Source organism: Columba livia, chromosome 8 (assembly GCF_036013475.1).
Source record: "Columba livia isolate bColLiv1 breed racing homer chromosome 8, bColLiv1.pat.W.v2, whole genome shotgun sequence".
NCBI lineage: Eukaryota > Metazoa > Chordata > Aves > Columbiformes > Columbidae > Columba > Columba livia.
The window spans coordinates 905,684-930,762 of record NC_088609.1 but is presented as its reverse complement, the minus strand read 5'-3'; the positions used below and the strand labels follow the sequence as shown (position 1 = coordinate 930,762).

The 25,079-nt window shown below is 42.4% G+C and overlaps 1 protein-coding gene across 12 annotated transcripts in view; it reads right to left on the bottom strand.

Moving 5' to 3' along the window:
• The window catches only part of LOC102088218 (BEN domain-containing protein 5), an 889,197-nt gene that overhangs the window by 857,762 nt on the left and 6,356 nt on the right, over positions 1-25,079 (bottom strand). For all 12 annotated transcript variants that reach the window (XM_065071427.1, XM_065071429.1, XM_065071428.1 and 9 more), the window contains exon 2: positions 17,490-17,615. In XM_065071427.1, the coding sequence (XP_064927499.1) occupies positions 17,490-17,615 (126 nt within the window). The remainder of the gene's footprint in view (positions 1-17,489; positions 17,616-25,079) is intronic.

The following is a 25,079-nucleotide window of genomic DNA, read 5'->3' as shown; positions in this document are numbered from 1 at the left end:
AAATGGAGTCAGTCTCTTAACTGCTTCTCCTGCATCTATGAGATTCCTACGAGTTACAAAAACATCAGCAAAGCCCAAGACTGCAACACAAAATAAAGTCACAAAATCTGGTAAATAGAGAAATCGGCAGCAGTAAAGTAGCAACACATCAGCTCCGTGCAGAGTGTCGAGAATCCTTACAAACCAGAGGCCTGTGCCCTAAGACACCATCACACACCACACCCACCAAATCCCCAGAAAACACGGCGACTGCTGAGCCCTCTGCTCCCTCTTTATCCATTCCCCAAGGGCCTCCGAAGACAGATGGGCAGTTATTTATCCACGGCAGTGAACCATTGTCAAAGGAAAATCAGAATACAAAGAGGTTTTGTACTAGTGTCACGAAACTCGGCTTGCTTTAACAAAGTAATGCCATCGAAACGACTGTGTCTGTACCACATCTTTCAAAGAGAAGCTCTTAAAGGAAAAGCATTTGGGGAAATTTCTGTTTGGAAGTCACTTAGCATATAATGGGTGCTATCCTAAATAAATAATTAATAAGTTTATAAATAAATTATAACAACATCTGCAGCCTTAACCACGGAAGAAACCACCACGGCCGCTGAGGGAACACGAGCGAGGTACCACGGCGGGATGTACCACTGTCGGTGTGCAGCAGGGGACGCGGCTCTGAGCACCCACCTCCTCAGGGCCTGGTGCTCAACGCGCAGCCTTGAAATCTCGTGCTGCCTATTGCCCCTCACGTGAAACATTCTCCTGGTCACCTGCTGCCCAGACAGGGGCGCGAGCCACACATTGCAAATGGTTAAAAATGTTAAAAGCTGCATATTTCTTTTAAGTACATTGCAGCAGCCCTACTTATGTAATTCTTCCTACTCAATACAGTCACCATTTTGCAAATACGCTAAGAATTCTTGTAATGCAAAAGGCAAAACAGAACTTTCATCCTGCAAGTGAGGATATTTCTGTTGATTTATTACTGTACAACAATGTTGTAGTTCTGCATTTGGCTTAGTTTGGTGCCCGATACATGGAACCACCATTTTTCCAGGGGAATCTTTCATTGTATAGCTACAAACTGCCACTTGAGCAAAATTAATGGATGGAAACCTCGATGATCAGTCTGGAGAGCTGTAGCTAAATGATATTCTCAAGGATCTCTCCAAAGTCACCACAGCTGTAAATAAATTTGCCTCTTTTTTTAATTAAAAGGAAAAAGAAGAGTATTAACAGAATGGCTTCAGGCATTGTCTTATAAGGGTCTTGCTTTTTGACATGGATCCGAAATAAGAACCTTCTTTAACTAAGAAATTACTGATTTTATGGCTAAAACTATCCTTTTGTATCTTATACAAGAATTTCCCTGAACAATGGTCTACTGCAAGGATAGACTTTGAGTGCAAACACTAGTTCAGAATCATATCTGTCCTATATAAAGCTTTTGCAGAAGAAACAGTCTTATTTTAGTTTATTATGAAACTGAATTTGGTTCTCTACGCCATTATCAATCTAGTCACAAAAACAGTTTGGAGGCCAGAAATGTTATCTCATTCAAGACATTAATCCCATGATTTCATTGCCTAGAAGTGAAATCTTATAACATAATCTCCATGATAAAATGTACAGATAGATTTCCTGCAGCCTGGGTATGTTTTTGGCCATTCCATCGGATCAGACTGAGGTACCACTTCACTGTTCACCTGCCCCTCTGCTGTAGTTCCCCGTCTGACTTCCTTCTGTAGAACAAGGTGGATTCCGTCCCTTTCTCTCTACCATACAGCATTTTGATCCTTCTGCAGGCAATGGAACTTGTCCTGTATTTTCACTTCTGTAATGTTCTAACTCCTGTGCTGTTTTCCTGCCCTCCAGCCCCCAGCCTGCTCTGGAACCCCCTTGGCTCCCAGTCTTACCCATAATTATGAGATGCCGATGCCGTTAATATCCCAGCTTTACTCCAATGTACCATAAAGAATTATGCAGTACCAAGGAACTATATTACATTGGTTTGTTTGTGTAATACTGATAGAGTTTACAGCAGACCTTCTTAAATGCACCTGCAAGGATGCACCAGAAAACTGCTCACCCTCCTGTATCTTTGTTCAGTTAAAGCTTAAATTAGACCTTAAAAAACTATCTAGTTGATGTTATTTTTTCGATCAGACGTGATAATTTAAATATTGACATTTTAGATGGCATCAACATGTTTTGTCTTCTGCTACAGTTAGAATGGTTTATTATATCTCAATGTCTGTCTTCATTTTGTTCGGGTCTTTTTCTTTTTTTTTCATTTTGCCAAATCTAGAAGCATTTCCTTTTATTTCAAAGTATTTCTGTGTTTGTAGTAAATTAAACATTAATCTTTCTCTGCAAATGTCAAGTGATATTTAAATGTTTTTCTGGCAGATAAATGATTATTAATATTAATGCAATAAAATCACAGCTCTTTGTCCTTTCTTTGATATTTAAGAAAAAATTAAGGATGTCAAAACAGTTCTGCAAAGAGAGAATTCATTGGTCTGCCATCCCCTCTTCATTAGCCTGAGAGGTAAAAAATTACTGATCTTGTGAGACAATGTGTTTATAGAATCAGAAAGGGCTGGAAATGAATTACTCTATCAGCAGTAGAGTGTGTATCTCTTCAATGTGAAAATGCCTTGTTAAAGTTCATTTTAATTTAAAGCCTCCTTTTTGTCATTCAAAAAGCTCCAGCACAATGAAAGAGTCTTTGTCACTTTCATAATTAGCCCCTCTCGCACTAAACGGGAATAAGATCTGATCAGAAGTCCATACGGGCAAGGTCATAAATCAAACAGAAAAGCTCCACAAACAGCCCTGTGAGACGTCCAGAGGTGCACACAGCTCGGGGTTAAAGCACTGTGGTCAGGATCGCTCTCAGAAACACTCCACATAAAGTCCCAATACCATCTGTCTGACAGGCCAGATTTATCTCCATATTCCGCAGCCCTATAAGCACACTCTGCTGTTCAGATACAGGAGCAATTTCAGCACCAAGGACAACTCAGGGCTCTCCCTTCGTATATGATCATTGTCATAAAGCAGGAACAAAAATTGTATTAATAGACAAAACTCCTTAGAAAACCAAGCTTAATAAGGGAGCATGCAGCCCAGCTCAAACATAAACTGCATTTTATTCAACTTACTTTCATTTCCAGATGAAAGTAAAAGGATACTTCGGAAGAAGTAATAAAATGGTAAACCTCGGACAGTTACAGCAGCGTGACAGCACGTCACTCTCTGCTCATGTATCGTCAGATACCAACAGGAACCCAAGCCATCAGCATATTATTTGACTCCCCCTGTTAAGGCAGAGGGAGGATTTCCTCAGCAGATGTGTCCAAAGCACGGGGAGAGCAGAGGGCAAGCAGAGGCGAGGCAGGAAGCTGCGGGGAGGACTTGTAAAGAGACAGCCAGCAACGACAATACACAGTCTAGAACAGAGGTGCTATTCACCACTTGATATATTAGGTGAACATTAAATGCTAATTTTAAATATTAATCAGCTGAGAGTTATATAGCTACAAACGTACAAACAGGAATTTTCATGAATACACACATTTATATCCATGAAGTATACATGTATTTGTAGACATTTGTATATATTTGTACCTTCAAATACATTGCTCTGTACATTAAAAATGTCCCTTCAGCACTGTATTAACAGAAATTCCTAACCATTGCACTTTTCACTCTCCAGCTGTGTTCAGTCATGTTTTGCCTGCTACCTCTCCCAATTACCATCCTTATCTCAAGCTCCTCAGGCTCCATCTTGGGTGGCAAAGTTACTGTGGTGGCTTGACCATGGCTGGACAGCAGGTAGCCAGTGAAGATGCTCTGTCGCTCCCCTCCAAGGCTCATGGGTCAAGATAAGGACAGGGAGAGATCCCTCACCAGTCACCATCACCAGCAACGCAGACTTGACTTGTGGAAATTAATGTACTGCCAAGCAAATCAGAGTAGGATAATGAGAAATAAACCCAAATCTTAAAAACATCTTTCCTCACCCCTCCCTTCCTCCTGGGCTTAACTTCACTCCCGATTCTCTAACTCCTCCTCACCAGCAGCCCAGGGGAGAAGGAATGGGGGTTGCACTCAGTTTGCCACACGCTGTCTCTGCTCCTTCCTCCTCAGGAGGACTCCTCACACGCCTCCCCTGCTCCAGCGTGGGGTCCCTCCCACGGGACACAGCCCTCCAGGAATTCTCCAGTGCGGGTCCTTCCCACGACTGCAGTTCTGCACGAACCGCGCTGACGTGGGTCCCCCGTGGGGTCACAAGTCCTGCCAGCAAACCCGCTCCAGCCTGGGCTCGTCTGCACGGGGCCACGGGTCCTGCCAGGAGCTGCTCCAGCAGGCGCTTCCCGCAGGGCCACGGCTCCTCCAGCCACCCACCTGCTCCATGTGGATCTCTGAGCTCTGCTCCACCAGGGACCTCCATGGGACAGGGGACAGGTGGCCCCGCCATGGGCTGCCCCGCGGGCTGCAGGAGAATCGCTGGAGTACCTCTTGTCCCTCCTCCTTCACCGCCCCCGCTGCCTGCAGAGCGGTTTCTCCCACATCTTCTCGCTCCTCCTGTTGGCTGCAGTTGCACAGCTGTTGGTTGGGTTTTTTCCCTTCTTAGCTGTGTTATCCCAGAGGAGCTGCCACCATCACCGCGGGCCCAGCCTTGGCCTGCGGTCGCTGTGTTGGAGCTGGCTGGCACGGGCTCCATCAGACACATGGGAAGCTTCCAGCAGCTTCTCACAGAAGCTGTAGCCCCCCCACTATCAAATCTTGCCGCACAAACCCAACACATTAACTTTCCTTTATGAGCTTTTGTTTTTTAACAATATTTTCTCTGCAGAACCAAGCTGTTAAATTCAAGTCTCTAGCCATGCAGACACCAAACTACTTTAAAAGTAATGGCTTGATTGGAGGGTGTGGGTGGTTATGTCTGTCATATGTTCCCAAAATTTCAGGTTACATTAATTATACAACAATCATAAGTAATTCGATTTCACATATTTAGGAGACATATGAAAATTGGTCTGCTAAGCAACAGACTGAAGAGCATTAGTGCGACAAAACGAGAGGAATGCGTTTTCTCCATCCTCACACAGTCTCTCACTTTAGTTCTCTGACAGTCAACTTCTCGGGTTGGTGAAAAGGTAGAGAGGACACAAGTGAGTGCCCCCTTGATACAGCCACCTCTGCTTGAGCCACAAAAGAAATGTCATTGGCCTTGTCTATCAGACGTACAGGTATCTAAAAAGTGCAAATTGCAAAGTACCGGACAAGCAAACCAAGCCTGGGAACTGTGACCAGGGCACGCAGGCGATTGAAGAAAGAAAATGGATTTAAGATAGATGGGATGAGAATCTGAGGCAGACGTATTATTGAAATTGAACTGCCTAGGTCTTTTTCTTATAAGCGAGTACTCCAAAAAGCCAATAAAGCTTTTAAACAAAAAGCAGGGTTTTTTTACTATATAATAAACTAGATTAATTGGCTTTTAAATACAGAAAATTCAAAATGTCTAAGAAGGAATAAAAATCCAAACAGATCTCCCCTGCCCACTGCACGCTTGCAAGCAGACACTATTCCCACTATTTCCTTTAGTTTCCTGTTGCTAGAACTGCAACAGATGCCAGATAGCCCTCCACTGGACCCCAGGGAGATACCGTCACCTCTGTGCCCAGCCCTCTGTCTTTGCCTTGCATTTCTCAGCAGGTTTCAGCCCGCGGGCGCTCCAGCCTCGCTGAGCACCCTCACCCTCGCTCTGCTGCCCCGGCGCTCTGTGCTCTGAACGCATCGCGCTCCCGAGCAGGCTCAGCAGCTCCCGGCCGAGGGCAGAATCCCCCTTCCCTCTCTCATTCCCCTTTCGACAGGGCACTTGTGAAACAATAACACCTCTTTCAATGGGTTTAAACAGAAAAGCTCAACTTCATCAAGTCCACGTTGTAAAAAGACACCTCCAAAGTTCCTCTATGATTCTCCCTAACATCTTATTCTCACAGACTATGCATCTGTGTGGGAACAATTCAAGTCAATCAAATATCTCATAGTACCAGGCAGATCCTTCTTAGCATGCCCTTAGCATTCAGCTCCTTCACGCCTCCTCAGGAAAGGGAGACAGGACACCAAAGCACAGTCTTTGTAGCCAAGGATCTCAGATCTTCCCGTTTCCCCATGCCAATGAAATCTCCTACCTTCTCGTTACTTACGCTGTTACTTTTCACCTTTATCTTCAAGACACAAAACCCAGGGGAAACTATGAATTTAAGATTCCTATGAAATACGACTATCATTTTAAGTGCCACTTCTTAACCAAATCCTGAACCAAATGCTGCTACAATGGAAAAAAACCTCAGCACCTCCACCAACAGAGCCTTAATACATCCTGTGCCTTTGTGACTGTCAAAACTGCAAGTTAGTACAACTGAAACATCCCAAAGAAACAGCTCTTCATATTGCAGCTATATTAGGGGGCAATTAATGGGAGGCAGAGAACCCAGAGGGGGTGGCGCGGTATGAGGCCTGGAGATGGGAGGACTACATCCGTGAAACGGGGGCGAGCCCGCTCCTTCTGGCGAGGCTCATAGGAACCCCAGAGGAACCCCAGAGGAACCCCCAACAAGTGTGGCCTCTCGATTCACAGGCATGTCCTCAGCTTCTCCTTCTGAGTCCTTCCATCGTGCTGCAGGTCTGGCCTCCATCCATTGCTAAGAAAGACAGGTTCCACTTGGTTGTACGCACATCGGTTTGTTCCTCCTGAGGAGGCACTTAACCCTTCAGTAGGTCTTCAGCTGAGACGCCTTGACCTTTGGAATGTTTCCTCTGTATTAAGAAAGAAACTGTAAGACCAGCAGGCCAATTACTCTCATATTACTCATGTCTATATATAGGCTGAAGTGCAAGGTACAGTCAGAGGCATATTTAAGTCAATAAGCTATTTGCAAAAGCTTGGATGGTGAGCTGAGTGGGAGGTTTGGGATATATAAAGGCAAGGTTTGCAGAGATGCTCCTATACTAACAGACTAAGCCAGTCACAACAGATATGGACTTTTTCTGCTCTTCTAGTAATACTTTGGTATCCAGAAGTTTCTAGCCTATCGAAATGCCCAGTGAATCCTGATTTAGGACTCTAATTAAGTGGATTAAAATTCAATTTTCTTTTATTTGACTGTCTCTCCAAGTTTATTCTCCCAGTGTCTGTGCTTGGTCGGACCCTCGTTTTCCAAAAAGAAAGGGAAAAAGAATTTTAAAAAGAAAGATGTAGATACTTAAAAACAGATAAGGTGGGCGGCTTGCCATAGTCACCAGGAGGGCACGAGTCTTGTAAATATCCATTTATAAACAATTATTTTTACAAACAAAAATAAAAATATAATAGGGGGCATCAGGAAACCTGACGGATTATCAGGCATGTTTTGATTTTTAAAACATCTATTTTTTTGTAATCAGCAAATTGATTTTGTTAAGTGCACAAAAAAACCCACTTTCAAAAATGAGTTCTACGCACGTTTAGGGATTTGGCCCCTCCGGCACCAGGGGCTACAGAGTCGGGTGATTATCCGTACATCATTTACAAACTACGTCTTTCAAATGTAGCGTCCACACTAAAATCACACTGGATTGCATTAATCTACTTGAATTTTCTCCACATTTTCTAATTCATACACTTTGGAATTTTATTTTGCTAAGATAGACTGGCCTATATTTGCTACCACTATGAAGCCACATAGATAATAAACGCTAAATCACAATTATCAAATTACAGTAATACGACTTTCTGATTCCAGTATTCTTTCTTTCTTGTATGAATCAACAATTTAGCATTTGTCTTCCAGTTATTATTATCAATTACTAAGGCTTGTTACAGTGCTCTCAGAGCACACAATATTGCTTATCTCCTCATCTGGCTTAAATCAGCCAAAACGAAACAGGTTGCAAAAGATAACGCTTGTTCTCCCTACTCCTTCTTCACTCAGCTGGTTCAGTGGAGATAACCTCACACAATTTCTCCAACAGCATTCAAGTTTTCCTATGTGGCTGAAATAATATCAGTTATTGTTACGTTACATCTGAACTATGATCTATTATTGTTAATATCTGTTGAAGCATGGCAGATTCTTAAATAGCATCATTACAAAGGAAAGTCCATCTTGCCCACCCTGATTCAGGATGACACATACTCCATTTGGTTTTAAAGAGTAATCAAAGGTGTGGGCTTAAATCCAATTACTGTACTTCAAAGAAGACAATGTCAAAATGCTTCAGATGGTGATTCCACCGTATAACACCGAAGCTCTTAACTTCTGCAAGCCCCAGATTCTGAACTACAACATGAAAACAAAAGCACCTTGGAAAGCACGTGGTGATTTCCTGCACTAAGAGATTATAAGCATAAGCTGTTATTAACTAGGCTAATATTCTAAAGAGAAAATAAAATTAGAGGTCCTGGAAGCCATGTATTCACATCCTAAGGAGTATCTAGATGTCATAATGATTGTAATCACTCAGCATGTTCTTATTCTCATGCCATCTAACCAGCCTCTGTCTGCAGCATTCGCTCTTTCGCTCTCCCTGACCTCTGCCCACCGAACAACAGAACACTTCGCAATTGCCACACAGCTATTAATTCGTACAAAGTGTCACAAGCGTATGATCTAACCCCAAACCAACAGAAATGGTACTTGTGCCCTGGACCAGGCGCTGAAGTTGTGGCGCCTGTCAACACCGATCCCCTGTGCTTGAGAAGAGATTGGAAGCGAAGCTGAAGTTTTCAGTAAGAAAGGAATCCTGTCCAAAAGAGGATTCAGACAGACTGAGGACAAACAATCACCAACTATCAGGACAACAGCTCCAGGACCTGGTTCCTTTAAATAATAATTAAATATATACATATATATTAAATATAAATTAAATATATAAATTAAATATAAATTAAATATATACATATACATATATATATACACATATATATATGTAAAAGACAGATTTAATAAAATATTTCAAGGAAGAATAGTAGGGATATTTGCAGAGGAAATAACAAGAAAATGGGAAACCATGACTGAAATAAAAATGTCTACTGATGAAAATGCAAATGCAAATACGAGGGAAGGAAATAAATGGATCACTAAATCCAAAAGGATAAAGAAGAGCACACAGATGGGAATAATGGAAAACTAAACAGATGCTAATGGAAGGCCGATAACATAGAGTCCTAGAGATGAGGGTAAGGAGGTTTAATTTGATACAGCATTCAATGTATGGGCTCAACAAGTGCAGCTCAACATTCTCTCAACAGACAAAAGCCGATACTTCAGCAATAACATGTACACAAAAGGCAGGAAAACACCGTGATAACCAAGTGAGAGGATGACAAGTGTTTGGGATAAGTGAGAATGGATCAATCCTGAAGCCACCGAACAGAAGAACCGCAGGAAACACATGCAGTAATGACCAAAAGTCAAGTTTCAACGTGCTATCATCTTTTATTTCTCCAATGAAAGCAGAAATTAATTACAACATTGCTGTTGCACTCCTTCTCTTGGCTGTTTAGGAAGGGGCACATCTACAACGCGTTTCCGAGGAATAAGCGCATCATGCTACGTCACCTCACCCAGCTCAGGCGCCAATTAGCTGGCAGCAACGTGTCTGTAACGGCAGCGAATTCGGGGTGAGCAAACCCTCCCGTATCGATCCAGCCTCCAGACGCTTCGGGCTGCGCTAACATGGCTCTGCCATCCCACTGGCTGTGCCTACACACAGTGCGGGTATACGCACATCTATATGATCACTAGAGCACCAAAGAGATTTCATTGTGCAACTTAACAGTCACACAAAAGCCATATGTAAAGCATTATATTAATGGAACTCAATATAAGTAAACAAAAACTACAGACAAGAAAATCAAGACCAAAAAGGAACACAAATGTCAAGCAATTATTAGTCAATCCTTTCAAAACTCATTGTGAATATAATTTCTTAAGCTGACCACCCAAATGCTGAAAGGGAAAAAATCTGGCTGCATTATTTCTTAGCTCTATATATTTTTATATTGCATTCATGAAAAAGGTTTAAAGGTTTTTCACATGAGAAATTCGACATTCATTTCCAATCTCAGAAAAGGCTGCCAAAAATGGATTATTCACAACACAGAACAGTAGCAACAATCAACGTTCAAAACAAACTTTTTAAAAACCAGATAAATCATACTTCTTACAAACAAAAAGTTAACTTACAGATAAAAGAGATGTGATTCTACCAGGAATTGTTGCAATATAACAATAACCCTTAATAGATTATGGCAATTTACCTTCACATTACGTTATTTTGGTAGATCCTGGAACCGCAGTAGTTGTCTAAAGATGACACAGTGATAATAGATGGTTTGTTCCCAGCTCGTTTGCAGGAATATCAACACTAAATCAACACGAGCGTGCTACAGGCTGAACCTAGAAGGCAATTACGTTACTAAACAGAATCGATAAATGCAAAATGAAGCTCTGCATGGAACCGAAACAATGTGTGTTTCACACCTCATACCTTGGATCCAAATTCCTGTTGGGCTGAGCAAAATATTCTAAAATATTATTTCTTAAAATAAGATAGAACCAGTCTAAGAATAAAAATACTTTGAATTGATGTAGAAACACCTCTCCTGAGGTATGTTTTTCAACCGGTGTTCTTTCAAAAGTACAAACCATTACGTATTTCAGGGTGTTTTGCCTCTTCTTGCATTACAGTGGCAGCTCAAAGAAGCAAAGACCTTCATTTGCTGTGTTAACTTTGGAATAGCAGACAAGTGAGAATTTAGAAACCATTCAGAGAAGGAAAAGAACAGAATCTATCTGAAGGGAAACCTGATTTTGGGGAGTGGTAATTCCAAGTGATTTTAAGGGATGTCAGAGCAGGAGGAGGTTGCTCCACACGTCCATGTGAAGGGTAACCTGATTTCGGGGGGAGTGGTAATTCCTAAGTGATTTCTCCCATTTCACACAGCTGAATTTCACTACAGAAGGTGCCAGGCGGCCAAGACCCACGTCTGTTGTGCTGCTGTCTTCTGCAAAACAGGGATAATATCACAGATCATTGAACAAACCGAATAAAATACCACTGTTTAGTCTAGCAGAATATTTCAGCCTTCTCCCAGGTGAAAATACAGCCTTTCCAATATGTCTTGGCTCCAAAATATTTACTGTTCTGATGCCACTTTATTCTGAGTGCAGCCATTCCTTCTGATCATCTATATAGCACCATAAGCAGAGTAAAGAACACTTTTCAGTTTCTTCCGGTTCCCAGTGGCTCTGATTGAAAAAGACGGAGTTTGAGGATAGAGCCAGGCCAGTGAAGGCAGAGAGCCGTTCTGGAAAAGAGCACGGAGGAGAGTCCCGAACAAACAAACAAAGGCAGATGTTTGCACTGACACTGTCCTGCACCCTATTTTCCCTGGGTCTGAGAACTCAGCAGGAAGGAATTCTGGAAGGGTGGCTGGCAGCCCTTTCTAAGGCTCAAAATCAGACAACAAACTAAGGTAAAGTTACGGTCTGCATGGCACCCGTCAGAAGAGATGGACCTGAAAACTGACATGATTCTCTATTTAAAGCAGCAATTATTCAATTATTTCCCAAGTCACTGAAGAGCAGCGTACCTGTAACTTTATAGAGCAGCTATAGATTCATTCAAATCCAGGAACCTTATCTAAGAAGCATCTCACACCTCCTCACCAGTGACTCCAACGCTGTTGTAAACATTTCTAGGTAAAGCACAAACTCGGCTGCATTTTTCTCTTCCTACGTTCCAATGTCACAGGCCACTGTATATACATACCTCTGTACATCCCGGAGTGAGTAACTGATATCACATTGGTGTTCATATTAACATGTGCAGTTTGAAATAAACACAGCTGCATTTATGTCAATGATTTTATATTCAAATCTATCTGATTATGCTGAAATAAACACAGCTGCATTTATTTCAGTGATTGTACATTCAGACAAGGATATTTGTTCCATGCAGTGTGATGTTCCTCCATCCTGGCAGGGACATTGCTTTTCTTCCTTAGATTTCCCTCTATCATTTTTCCAGATGGAAAATTTTGAACAGAGCCAGAAAAAATGGAAACTGGAAAATGTATCTCACAAGCTGGTAGATACGAAAACCCTTCTGCTTATTCTGAAAAATGACTTAAACACATTTGTGTAAAGTATCCTTGTGATGAGGTTTATGTTTAATTTCTGCTCCGTCAAAGAGCAAGCTTCAAAAATCCCACCATAAACTGCAAGTCTGATGGAAACGTAAGTACCAGGAATGTGGACTGCGGAATCCTAAGAACAGGTCTGCGTCTGGACATCTGCTGTTAGCGCTCGCGCACCATCGTCAACCACTATCTTCCTCGTTTTAATGCAAATCGTAACTGTAAGGTTTTCCTTCCTTTTATCTGATCAAATTATGGGTTTGCATTATGTTAATTTTGACTTATAGCTATAACCTGTAATCTATATTTAGAAATTGGTAAAAGATTATCATATGTGCCAAAAGTGATTGGCTATTTAACCAGCTCTGTCTATCAGGTGAGATCCAGGTCTAGTCCAGCAACTGCCAGAAACAGACCCCTAGAGAAAGCATGGGAACAAAGTCATCATTTGAAGATACCTCCCCAAAATAGTGACCCGATTCACAGTTTGTGAACCTCTGGAGCCAGAGACAGCGTCAGTATTTAGTAGCTCTTGGCTGATTTTTCTTCCCTGGTCTTGTCGCTTGGGTTTTTTGGTCGAAAGCACGACACACGTGAACTTTCAATATCCACAGCATCCTGCAGGAAGAAGCTTCACAGGTTAATTAAACAATATGTGAGGAGCCATTCTCCTTTGTTTGCTTTCAGTAAGTTAACTGCCAGCGTCATTTGAATGCCCTGTGCAAAAGGGGCAGACAGGGAACCACTGTTTCATATTCATTGACATTTTGAGTAAGAATCATGATTTTACAGACCACCAACAATATTCTTCGTCCATTGTCTCTTTTCCAGAGCAAGGATTCGTGCTCTGTTTGGCTGCTCCCCATAGAGAGGCTGTTGAAAACCTGCTCTGGGCCTAAGGCATTTCTGCTCCCATTCGCAGTTGCTCATTGAGGTCCCTGTTGGGTCAGTTGAACAGCAAATCAAGAGGTGCTTGCACAGCAGCGAGGAGACGCAAACGCGGTGAGAGGCAGGAGGGAGAGGCTGCTCTTCAAGCAGGTCCCATATAATCACAAGATAAACCGACTGTGAAAAGTATCATCAGCACACCAACCACAGTTAACGTCCTCATTCCGTACTGATGCTATTACACTGATTACACTTCTCGCATCGTCACTAGCTCCATGAGTCACGAATTTCTGTTTCGCACAAGTTAAGATACTTGACTAACGCTGTATTTGTTACCTGGAATCACATCAAGGCCAAGCACTCCACCAGTTGTAAAAATGACTTCCATACCATATTCTGTTTAGATATATAAAAGGTTAATATTTAGTTCCATTTGCAATGCTGACCTAGCAAGAAAGAAATGAATTTGGCATTACAGCAGCAACATCAATTTCCCATGTAACTTTAGCAATGCATTTACTGGAAAGAGATTAATATCAATTCCATAAATCATTCACACGCTTCTTCCGGAGCTTGAGACATCTGAGTAAGTCATATATGTTAACCGATATCACTTTGTGCGCGCTCCATCCATTAATCCGTGCCTATGGTCACCATTAGAAATAAACAAAAAAATCAAATCAATCTTTTGTTCTTCACTTTTTTGGGATTTCCAACTTGCAGCAGCCGCAAAGTGTCAATATTGTGATAGAATGGGACAGACACCTTCAGAAAAGGAGACGTTTGGTAAATTATCCCGACTGGTAGCAATAACCACTTAATATCTTCATGTGAAATATGGTACAAATTACTGCCAACAAATAAGGAAATAACTAAAATAAAGTGTTTCATTAATCAGACACACCTCGATGCCACAAAGGGGGACTGAAAACAGACATCACTTCTGAAATAACACATTGGCTTCCATTTCTTTGTTTCTACATTGGGCATAAGCATCGTCACAAAGTGACAGCCAAGAGAATCCACCTGACTCGCTGATTCTAGCTAAACACGGCAGAACGTAATACAGGAAATACGGAACAACAACTAGTTTTGCTTCCAAAAAAGTGTTTACACTGGGAAAAGTACTTTGAGCAGCTCGTGCCGTTGCCATCCTTAGCGGCGTGCCGCTGCGTTGCCTGTACCGCGCCACTCCTGCTCCGGGGTACCACAGCAGTGCCGCTGGAACCCAGCTGAAGAGGGGTATTTCTGTTCACCCGAATGGGAACACACGCAGGAACAGCTCAGTTAAAATTTTGGAAGCATATCACTATTGTATCATATATTTGATGGCCAAAATTCCCAGGGTGGATTTCAGTTTTCTTTTGAACATGGACCTAACAGTATTGTCTTATGTGTCATCTTAGTCAATTTCATAAAATGTTTTGCAACTCAAATTTTACAGTATTTTATGAATCTCACTTGATTTTAGCTAAAGTTACGTGTCAAGTCTTAGCAAGCGGGGCGCAGGCACCCCAAAGGGCAATTCATCCCGTGTGACATCATTCAACCGATATCTTCCATGGTAAAGCTCAGTGGCCTGTGTTTCACGCCTGGGAGAGGTTACAATGAGATCAGCGGAATTACAATCACTTACCGCAATTTTGAGTGTTGTGCAAAGTGTTTTAGAAGCACATTACCCTATTTTTGAAATATAGAAAGATATTTAAAACCTGAACAAAAATGACACAAGTGTACTTCTCAGTCACATGAGATCTCTTACCACACTGTAGATCTGAACGTCTTTTCAGCTGATCAGCATCACTTGAAATCCACCAGCACTGGATTTTTTATCAGGTTTCTAATACCAAATGTTTATAAACGTGTTGTAGGAAAAGACAAACGAATGTCTGACGATCATTTTCACCGCAAGGTGTTGGTACAGCAGTCAACACAATAATACGTGGTTTACAGTAATCGAGATTGAATCTGAGATTTCACAAAACTTTAATTACAGCCTTTTGAACACGAACCACAATACAGAAATTAACCAATCATAACATTTTTTCATCAAAAATCAGAATTCATCCAAAGGATGGAAGATTTAATGACTCTTGGCGGAGTTCCACTTTTTGGTTGAAATGAGAATAAAAGCAGACGGCAGCTTCATTTCTAATTTCAAGAAACACGGTATTTTTTAACATTTAAACAGCATTATATTTGACTAACAAGCCAAAATATGTATTTTCAAAACCTTATAAAAAGCCCCGGTATTTAACAGATGAATGTTGAGATTCACGAACCTCTGTGGGCCGACGCTGCTCCTCCAAACCTCAATGGTAATTATAAACCACGCAATTTGGGCCACAAGCAGCAGAAACCGTGGAGCTGGGGTTTTCAGGGTTTCGTTTTCTGGTCCGTGTTCCCCCACTATGACCGTCCTGCCCCCCAGGGCAGCTCCCCGCGTTCCCTGGGACACCCCCAGGCACCAGCGGCACCGTGGCTAACCCAGGGCATCAGTTCGCTGCTGTTCACATGCTGTTCACCACCGGTCGGATCACAGCAGGGGCAGATCTCAGCATTAATAACCATTTCATAAAATAGCCAATAATCAGTTAATTTGCTTTGACCAGCTAAGGTACTCTAAGAAATTACTTGGCTGACATATAATATAAAGTGAATTTACATATGAACTGTACACAAGATTATCATCATTCTTGCTAATACATCATCGTCATGAGAAAGTAAATGAAGGCATTAATTGTATTCATATTTGTATTTTGGAGGTGTCTGAATATGCAAAGCAACATCACAGCCTCATCATGTCATAATGTAAATAACCACAGTGGGATTGGGCTGGATGATCTTTCGAGGTCCCTTCCAATCCCTAACATTCTGTGATTCTGTGATTCTATCACATGGGATTATTGTCGAAGTATATAAAGTATGAACACTACCTTTGAACTGAATAAATGTTTTCATTCAAAAAATCATTAATTTTATTCTTCAAAAACTGAAATTAAACCATCATGCAATGATCCACATTACTTCACAAATCGTTTGATGGCTTCCACTCATCCTTTTAATTCAGAGCAGCTCAACACAATGAAGTCAGTTTCTCAGCTTGGCCAACTGATTGATTTCATAAGCCATTTTCTGTTACAAAAGTTCGTAATACTGCAACTATAATGAAACAGCGTCCGAAGTGTTTGTAAGGGTACATAACCGTTGTCTGGACCTTCAGAGACAAACCTTAAAAATAAGACACGCTATTGCTCATTGCATCATTCCCACCTTTTACATAACGCAATCAATAACTCAATTGACCATTCACCCCGGAGCAGGTGGCCGGTGTTGCAGCCTGAGGGGTGAACTCTTCATAAAAACCGCTTTTACAAGATGTTGTAGTGGTTTTGGCACTACCAGAACCGCTCACACAAACCACGCGGAAAACCAGAGTTTATCCTGCCAAATGCCTTTTGTACATATGGCGTTTTACAGCGTTCTCCAGGTCTGTAAGCCAATAAGGAGAGATTTAAACTGCAAAATCTTGAGACACAGATATATGTAACACAATAATTTAAATGATGCTACATATTCATTTATATAAACCTACCTACGTACCCCAAACACATATAAACATACATGATGAAAAATATTCTTTAAATTAATATGCTTACTGTAACTCTTGTAGAAACAATTTCTCTTTCAATTTGCAGTAGCTTTCTGAGGTCTAATTCTCCTTCTGTGGACATCAGAGGTGGAATCCCTGTTCCCCTCAGCAGTACAGAGTTAGGCCACAAGAAACAGAAATGCATTTAAAGACAGCACATACATGTCTGTCAAATCTTCCGACTATGCGAGGATGGGCTTGGTACTTTACACAGTTAACTTCTTGGTACTTTACACAGTTAACTTCTTGGTACTTTACACAGTTAACTTCTTGGTACTTTACACTGTTAACTTCTTGGTTCTTTATGCAGTTAACTTCTTGGTACTTTACACAGTTAACTTCTTGGTACTTTACACAGTTAACTTCTTGGTTCTTTATGCAGTTAACTTCCCTGTGAAACTGCCACGTGACATTTTAATAAACCTCCCATTCTTTAAATACTACACCTTTGATTGGTGCCCTACATTGTTATAGGTATAACAACAGAATAGAATCCAGTTATGTATCTACAGATGGTAAGAGATAGACCTGATGAAATGCATATTGTATGTAATAACAAATTTCACCATCTTATCTCCATTTGGACCATCTGGTTTTACGTCATACTCTGACCAAAGGGAACCAGTAAGTTGAGTAATAACCAATGCAACTCTTCTTTAGAATTGAGACACTTTTTATAGATGTGAGTGACGTAGTTAAAAGTGTTAACATATTGACAACTGCATATCATGAAATAACGCTGCAAATGCTTACCGCTTTCAAAGCAGGCGTCAAACACGAGGTGTCCTTTCCTGGGCTGTCCACAGTATCCCGCCGGCACAACAGTGCACTTGCTCACGTTCCCCGCTATGACATCGTCACTCCCCAGGGCACCGCCCGCTGCAGCAAGAGAAACAAACAGGAACAGCACCAACAAAAGGGTGTCAGCATCACAGACAGAGCCACAGAACACACTATTCCCCACGCTGTTCTACAGAACATGACATTTGCACCATTTCACACACACACCAGGAAATAACCCTTGCTTTTCAAAGCTTAAGAGCTTGGCTACAATAACGGCATCACGTTAAAGGTTCTACGGCTAATGAACCGCACAGCCTGGTTCCACGTGTTAAAGGTTCTACACCTAATGAACCGCACAGCCTGGTTCCACGTGTTAAAGGTTCTACACCTATCGAACCGCACAGCCTGGTTTCACGTGTTAAAGGTTCTACACCTAATGAACCGCACAGCCTGGTTTCACGTGTTAAAGGTTCTACACCTAATGAACCGCACAGCCTGGTTTCACGTGTTAAAGGTTCTACACCTATCGAACCGCACAGCCTGGTTCCACGTGTTAAAGGTTCTACGGCTAATGAACCGCACAGCCTGGTTCCACGTGTTAAAGGTTCTACACCTAACGAACCGCACAGCCTGGTTCCACGTGTTAAAGGTTCTCCAGCTAACGAACCGCACAGCCTGGTTCCACGTGTTAAAGGTTCTCCAGCTAACGAACCGCACAGCCTGGTTCCACGTGTTAAAGGTTCTACACCTAATGAACCGCACAGCCTGGTTTCACGCACACGCATGTCCGGTGGGTGAACACAGTCTGGTATCAGCTGCATCCCTTTGTCTGACTGGGGCTCTCTAACACGTGTGTTCTGCGCGGATTCCCTAGAACCGAGCTCCTCAGCAGCATCTTCCTTCCCCGTAATCCTCAGCAGCCTCTTCCTCACTATGGGCGTTAACGGGATCTTTCTCCTCTATCCCATTGCCTGTTTTCATGCATCTTAAATGAACTTCAAACCTTTGAGACTGTTAAGTCCCGTATCTGCAATTTGAAAACTACTAGAAGGGAGGCACGCAGTTACCTGAGCCTTGCTTGCTTAGCAAACAAAACTCAAAAAAAACAATTTAAATAAAGAATTTTTTAAATGTAGGATTTATTTCATAATGAAAGATATGAGGACATACATTTTCCACATAAAGGCATGATTTTTGTCAAAATATATCAGTAGTGTATATATTGAAAGCTTTGTCCTCCCAGTCAAATTACGCCGTGTAACAAACTGCACTACACAAAACCATGTGTTTCCATGTAGGGATGGAAGAACACGGTGCTTTTTTCATTTCAGCAATGTACAAGAAAGAAGGTTAATATTCATATATTATAATACACATTGACATTATAGTGAAAGAAATACACACCAATACAACTAGCCGTTCACTCTTCTGACATGGGCTCAGCATTTTCTTCACTATTTACTGTTGGGACTACAAATATTTAGGAATAGAAAAACTATCGTCTTCTGTGTTAAAGAAAACTAGAAGAAGTGTGTGTGTCTTCAAGTGCTGAAGGAATGCGGTAGAATAATGGGATGATAATATCTCATTTCACCCTGACAAATAGGGCTACTAAGGCTTCTAGAAATAGACTTTTGGTCTGTACTGATTTTTTGACATTTAAATGGGTTATGGGGGATGATGAATGTGACATAAAGCTCAATTTGTTTTATTTTTATATTGAAAACTATTTCACACAAATGGTACAAGCAATTCATACTGGACCTGAATGATGAAAACACCTTATTAATTACAACTGACCTTCCCATACATAAATGCGTTCCACCTCTTGAGGCAAAACACCTTAGCCGAGGTAACAAATTATATCAACATATTACTGACACCACAGTTAAAGTGTCTGTCAGGCTTTCTATTATATACCCATATTTTCAGAGGTATATAAATCCCAGATTAAAAAAATACATCCAGGTCAACCCTTGGCATATAAACCTGCATTCTTCCCAGGGAGGAAACTGGAACCTTCCTGTCCTTGAGAAGCACTCCCGCAGAACAAGAGAACGGAACCTCTTGTTCCTTAATCACAATCCCAAAAGTTAGATACTAAATAATGCATGCTAGTATTTTTTAGCAACATTATTATTTGCAGCCTCAAGGTTATTTGTTTTAGACTGAATAATTACCCACAGATAGCGATCTGCGGCATTTAAACTGTTTTCTTTAAATGGAAAATTGCTATTGCTCATGATATTTTTAGCTAGATAGGTTTTACCCCGTAGACTTTGGCACCACGCTGACAGGATTTGCTTAGAGGCTGGTAACACCAGAGCCAAGCTCAGACCTGAAAGCAGCATTTGTGTGTGTGAGTGGCCACGATCGGGACACTTGATGAATTCAGCCCTCTGCACCTGCGCCTGTAGCTCAGAGCAGCAGCCCCAGGAAAGCCATCTCCTCGGCCTCCCTTCAGCGCCACTTTGACCAAGAGCCCCATACACCTGTGGCAGGTAGTCACGTTAATCGTTTGTAATCCAACACAGGGAATCAAGGGTACAAAGAAGAAACCAGGGAAACGTTGCGGATCTCCCCCCATGATGCGGGAGCTGCCAGAGACTGAACTCTTCCTGGTACATTCTCACTCGTAAATCTCTGCTCAAAGAGGCTGCTTGTTACTGCTCAAAGATAGGCGGGAAACAGCGCTTAGATAAAGATGAACAAGAAAAGATTGCGTTCATAAGGCTGCCACCACAAACAGTGTAGGAAAAGCAGGCAGGAGACAGAGCTGCATCTCCCTTCCCACCGCACTGACAATGAGAAATCTGCCAGTGGAGCCCGAACACGATGCAGAAGGAAGCTGTCAAGTGACTGTGTCCTACCAAAACTTCCCATCTGCTCCTCCTGGCCTACTGTAGCCATGGAGGAACGAGAATAAAATCATCAAATATCTTATAATTCATAGACATTTAAAAATATTAATCTCTCCTTGCACGTTCGCAGTACTTTGAATATTCAGAATGTATTGTTGCTATATTTTGAGATATCTTTAGTTAACCTTGAAAGACGCAAAACAGTGTTTGAGGTCCACATTATTACAATATATAGCACGACAGCATGATGTCCCTTTTGGCACGTTCTCCTTGGGCGCCGAGGCAAGGCCAGAGAACCAGCCCAAGCAGAACCAGCGTGGCTCTAGCATCAGGCTCAGCAGAAGCAGCAAGAGCTGCCGAGGACACGTTGCCACCTTCGGATGGAGGGAACGGTGTCCCAGCGTGCCCCAAGTCCTCTGGCCAGCAAAGGGACGCTGCCTGCACCGGGGAGCCTCGGCAGGTTCCCTGGCGGGAGGCACGGGTGTGCGACAGAACCTGGGAGGGGAGGGAACCCAACCCACGGCCAGAGGTCATCGACTGAAGGACGTCCTGCACATCCCGCTTAAGGAGATCAGACTCTTCTCTGAAAAATGTTAGATAAGACATGCAAGGGCAAAAGTAACTTAGCAAAGACATCTTCTCGGACTGTAGGTCTTATTTTGTCAATTATTTTTCCTATAGGTTGTATGACACATAGCTATTTTATTCTAATTCTTCGTAGCTTAAACTCCTGGAGTCTCCAGCAAATCCCTAGGATTTACTTTTACCGCAGTATTAAACTTTAATGGTAATTTTCTATCAGGTATAAAATCTGTAGGTGTCTGAAATCTCTGTAAGTATATAAGGTTTTAAAATAAAACCTGGACAGAGCCTTCTGGTATCTGCATTCATCACTATCGTCATTGTGGATACGTTTCATGCCAAACTAGTGAAAATGCATAGAATCGGTTATGGGGATCTGGGATTCTCAGTATGAAGAGTCTGGAAACTTCCAGAGCTTCTTGATATTCTTAAGGCCAAAGGGTAAAGCCAACACCTTTTTTCATTTAGGCAAATACGAAAACAGTATTTGCTACTGTGAACATTATGCAAATGGAGGCGCATTTTCTTTAAAAGCTGCAGTTTCTGGAGGAAGGTACTTGTTGAGTAAGCAATAGTTACTCTTAGAAATGGGTGAAGAAGCCGCCCGGCTCCAGCTGTGACAGAGCCCGCGGGCTCGGCTCCGCAGCCGGCACCACGCTCACGCCGCGCCGCGCGCCAGGGCACAGCGGCACCAGACCCACCGCGGAAGGTACACGGAGTTTGCCTGGCAAGCCCGCCCGGTACTGCCTAACGCGGGCAGCCAGTGCAGAAAGGAACACGAAAAGATACGACAACTGCCAGAGAGCTTTGTAGACGTCTTTCTTTAAATAATACAAATGTCATCAAGATGCCTCTCATTCTGTGACCGGATCCTTGTTTTAGAACAAAATTAGGATACATCTTGCCACCGAAAATTTCTACAGTGCAAAGATCTAATAGCCAGAATCCCACCAGCCAGGGCCCAAGAAAGGTTTGCAGTTATCCTGGCAGAGAGTTTCATCAGCCCTGAGCAGCATTGGCATCGTAAACGCAGACAAAGGAGTGAACCTGGACTCTCGGTACAGTTCGCAACAGACAGAAATCCATCCAGATGACGGGGGCAGCTCCTGTTAGCTCCTAAGCACACCGAGGCTCTGCATGAACATTGCTTCCCTTGCATTTCGGACAAGAAACACTTATGGAGAACGTGCCAATAACAGTGTCTTCTCCACCAATCAGAAAATTGAAAACAATACAATTTTAGCAAAATTATTTCATATCCGCACTTGTAGAAATATATAGTCTTAGTAGCTATGTTCTTCTGTTCTATCATTTATATTTTTTTTTAAGAAAAGCTTTTATATCATTGTCGCTGGGCTTCAGCAGCACTGATATTCAAGAATACTTGTTATTTCTGCTCTCCGTGCTCTATTGCCATTCGAAAAATCTACCGGCAGCAGCAGGCGGGAACTGGAATCCCAGCTCCACTGGTTCCAAAACTGCCAGGAAGCAGAAGAAAACCCCGCTGTCATTGTGATGCTCACAGCCACAGACCCTGCAGCACGGACCGGGCACGGCCCTGCGAACCCAAGGACGCTGCAGAGACCACTGTCAGCCCGAAATGTGCGGAGTCACTGGAGAGAACTTGAAGAAATGATGTAAAGACTACAAATCCCAGGGTTTGGGAGAACGTCGTGCGTGGCAGAGCCACACCCGCGGCCCCACGTCCTGCGCTGTGCCCATCCTGTCACCGGCACCTATGTCAAAGGTCCGGCAGAACAAGGAAAATGTTGATTATCACAGACATCATACAGCTTGGGCTAGTTCTGAAAACAAGTAACATTGCATTGCCATCTAGAAAACCAATTTGACATCAAACGTCTTTACAGTAATTATCTATGACTTTCCTCCTACAGAGTGGCCAACAGACTGGCTGTCAAGAGTCTACCTCCAAGCCCTAAGAAGATATTCATATCCAAGGGAATCTGCAGAATGAAGACGAGCACAAGTGCGGCAGAGATTATCCGGTAAAACCGAGCTTTGCAAAAGTTTTGAAAGGACGCAGGACAAACAAGCTGCAAGCCCGCTGCTCTGGGCTCCAGCAGCTTGTGGCTGGCTGCGTGAAGAAGGAAACATCGTCACTTTCTGGTTTGTTTTGGGTTTCGCCTCAGGGCAGAAGCCCCGTTCCCGCAGAGGCTGCCCGCAATACGGGCCGTCCGCTCTGCGTGTGCTGCCCCTCGCTGTAACCCAACGGGGCTTCCAGACACAGCTACTCTCTTCACTTTGGAGTTAAAATCTTCTTAATGGCTACACATTTAAAATAATTAGGGGATTTTAGTACTACTTCTGGAATAATTTGTTCCCCACGGTTGCTGAAATCAATTATGCTATTAATTACTGCCATAATTCTAATTACTCATTGAAACAACTCCTTTAAGTTCTTCACTGAGAGCAGCATCTTTCCCCTACTTTCCAAAACAGTCCTTTCAAAAACAAATACTTAAAGTCACTGAGAATTTCTTCCAGCCAAGCGCTGCCCACTCGCTCCCTTACGAAACACTTCAGCATAACCTAGTATTTCATGTTAACTTATTAGATCACTGCAGTGTTTTATCTTATTAACAAAGTACAAGTGCTGTAGAGCAAAAACATTCAAACATTGTTTCAGAATTCCTATTTTCTAACACAAAAATATCAGCAAAGCAAACTTGATCTATTAACTCTCCGGCATCAGCAACATAGCAACAGGAATTTAACTACAGAGAACACTACTAACTAATACACCAGATTCAGCAGTTTTTTAACTAAGCAAACGTTGATACAATATTTATAGGAATATGAAATGCATATAAAGTATTTAAAATATTCAGAACACAAGCCAAACTTCTACCTACAAGAGGGCTTACACAGAAAGCTCTGAGCTCAAGTTACCGATTATTCGTACTGCTTAGAGATAAAATAAGCAGCAGATACAGCGGTACTGAGTGCGGTTACCAAGCAGCACCGCACGCCCCAGGTCTGGGTGAGCAGCACCGGCGCACGGCTCTCTCGCAACCCCCTTCTACACGGACACTTCCCCTGAAATAATGTCACTGCGTCTGGGTTTGTATGGGTTGTCTGAGGAAATTTTCATTAATCAAGGGCACCGTACTCTCTCATGTGCATCATATATGCATGAACACATGATAGTCACTTGGTGGGTGCTACCCAGCTCCAAAATGCAGTGTAATCCCACAGCAACTCTGCTGCTTATTGCAAATGCACAGACATCAGTAGGACTGTGACGAACCAGCTGGGCTTGCTTTGGAACGGATTGCTGCCGCTCCGCTCCGGAGCTTCACGGGGAATGACGTTCCACTTGCTTTTGTGGAGGGTGGAATTCTGCACATTTGTCAGGGTGCTTATGAAATAACATGCAAAAGCAACATCTTGCCATTTTTCACTCGTGATTGGGAGATCCACTGCTAAGTACACACCTCTAAGAGTTAGCATGTAAATCAAATGCAGTTAGATAGCGTATTTATTTAATAATAATAATTTAAAACAACAACTTTCTTCTCCTGTCCCCTTTTCTACGTTTGTTTTTTGCCACAATGAATCGACAAAATCAGCCACTTAATCATACTGAGAAACCAGGGACACGTATGTATATTAGAAAGCATATGTATCAGACTATACATTCTAGTCTCTAAACTTAATGCATTACTTATCTTAAAATAGAGCCAATAATGAAAATACTTTACACGTATATACATTGAACTCAATGCCAAACACGTGCAGGATCAGGGCCCTGGATGTAATATTAAAGCCCACACCTCTGAATTTGCATAGCCTGTGACAAATTAAATTGAAATCATTAGCACTATTTTGGTAGAGCAGAGTTTTCCAAAGCATTCTGACATTAAAATAGTAAAATTACTACTAAATATATAGAGATATCTCTAAGGCTTAAAAATATAGCACTTCCTAAATGACAGGCTTGGCTTCCGTGGCAATGCAAAGAAAATGATGAGTTGTGGGGACGATGTGACGGGGAAGCTGGGATGTGGGACACAGATGTGTACCCATAACCAGTGCTTGGCTCCTTGTAAACTGCTTTACCTGTACTGCAGACGACCCGCAGGCACGGCTGGAGCAA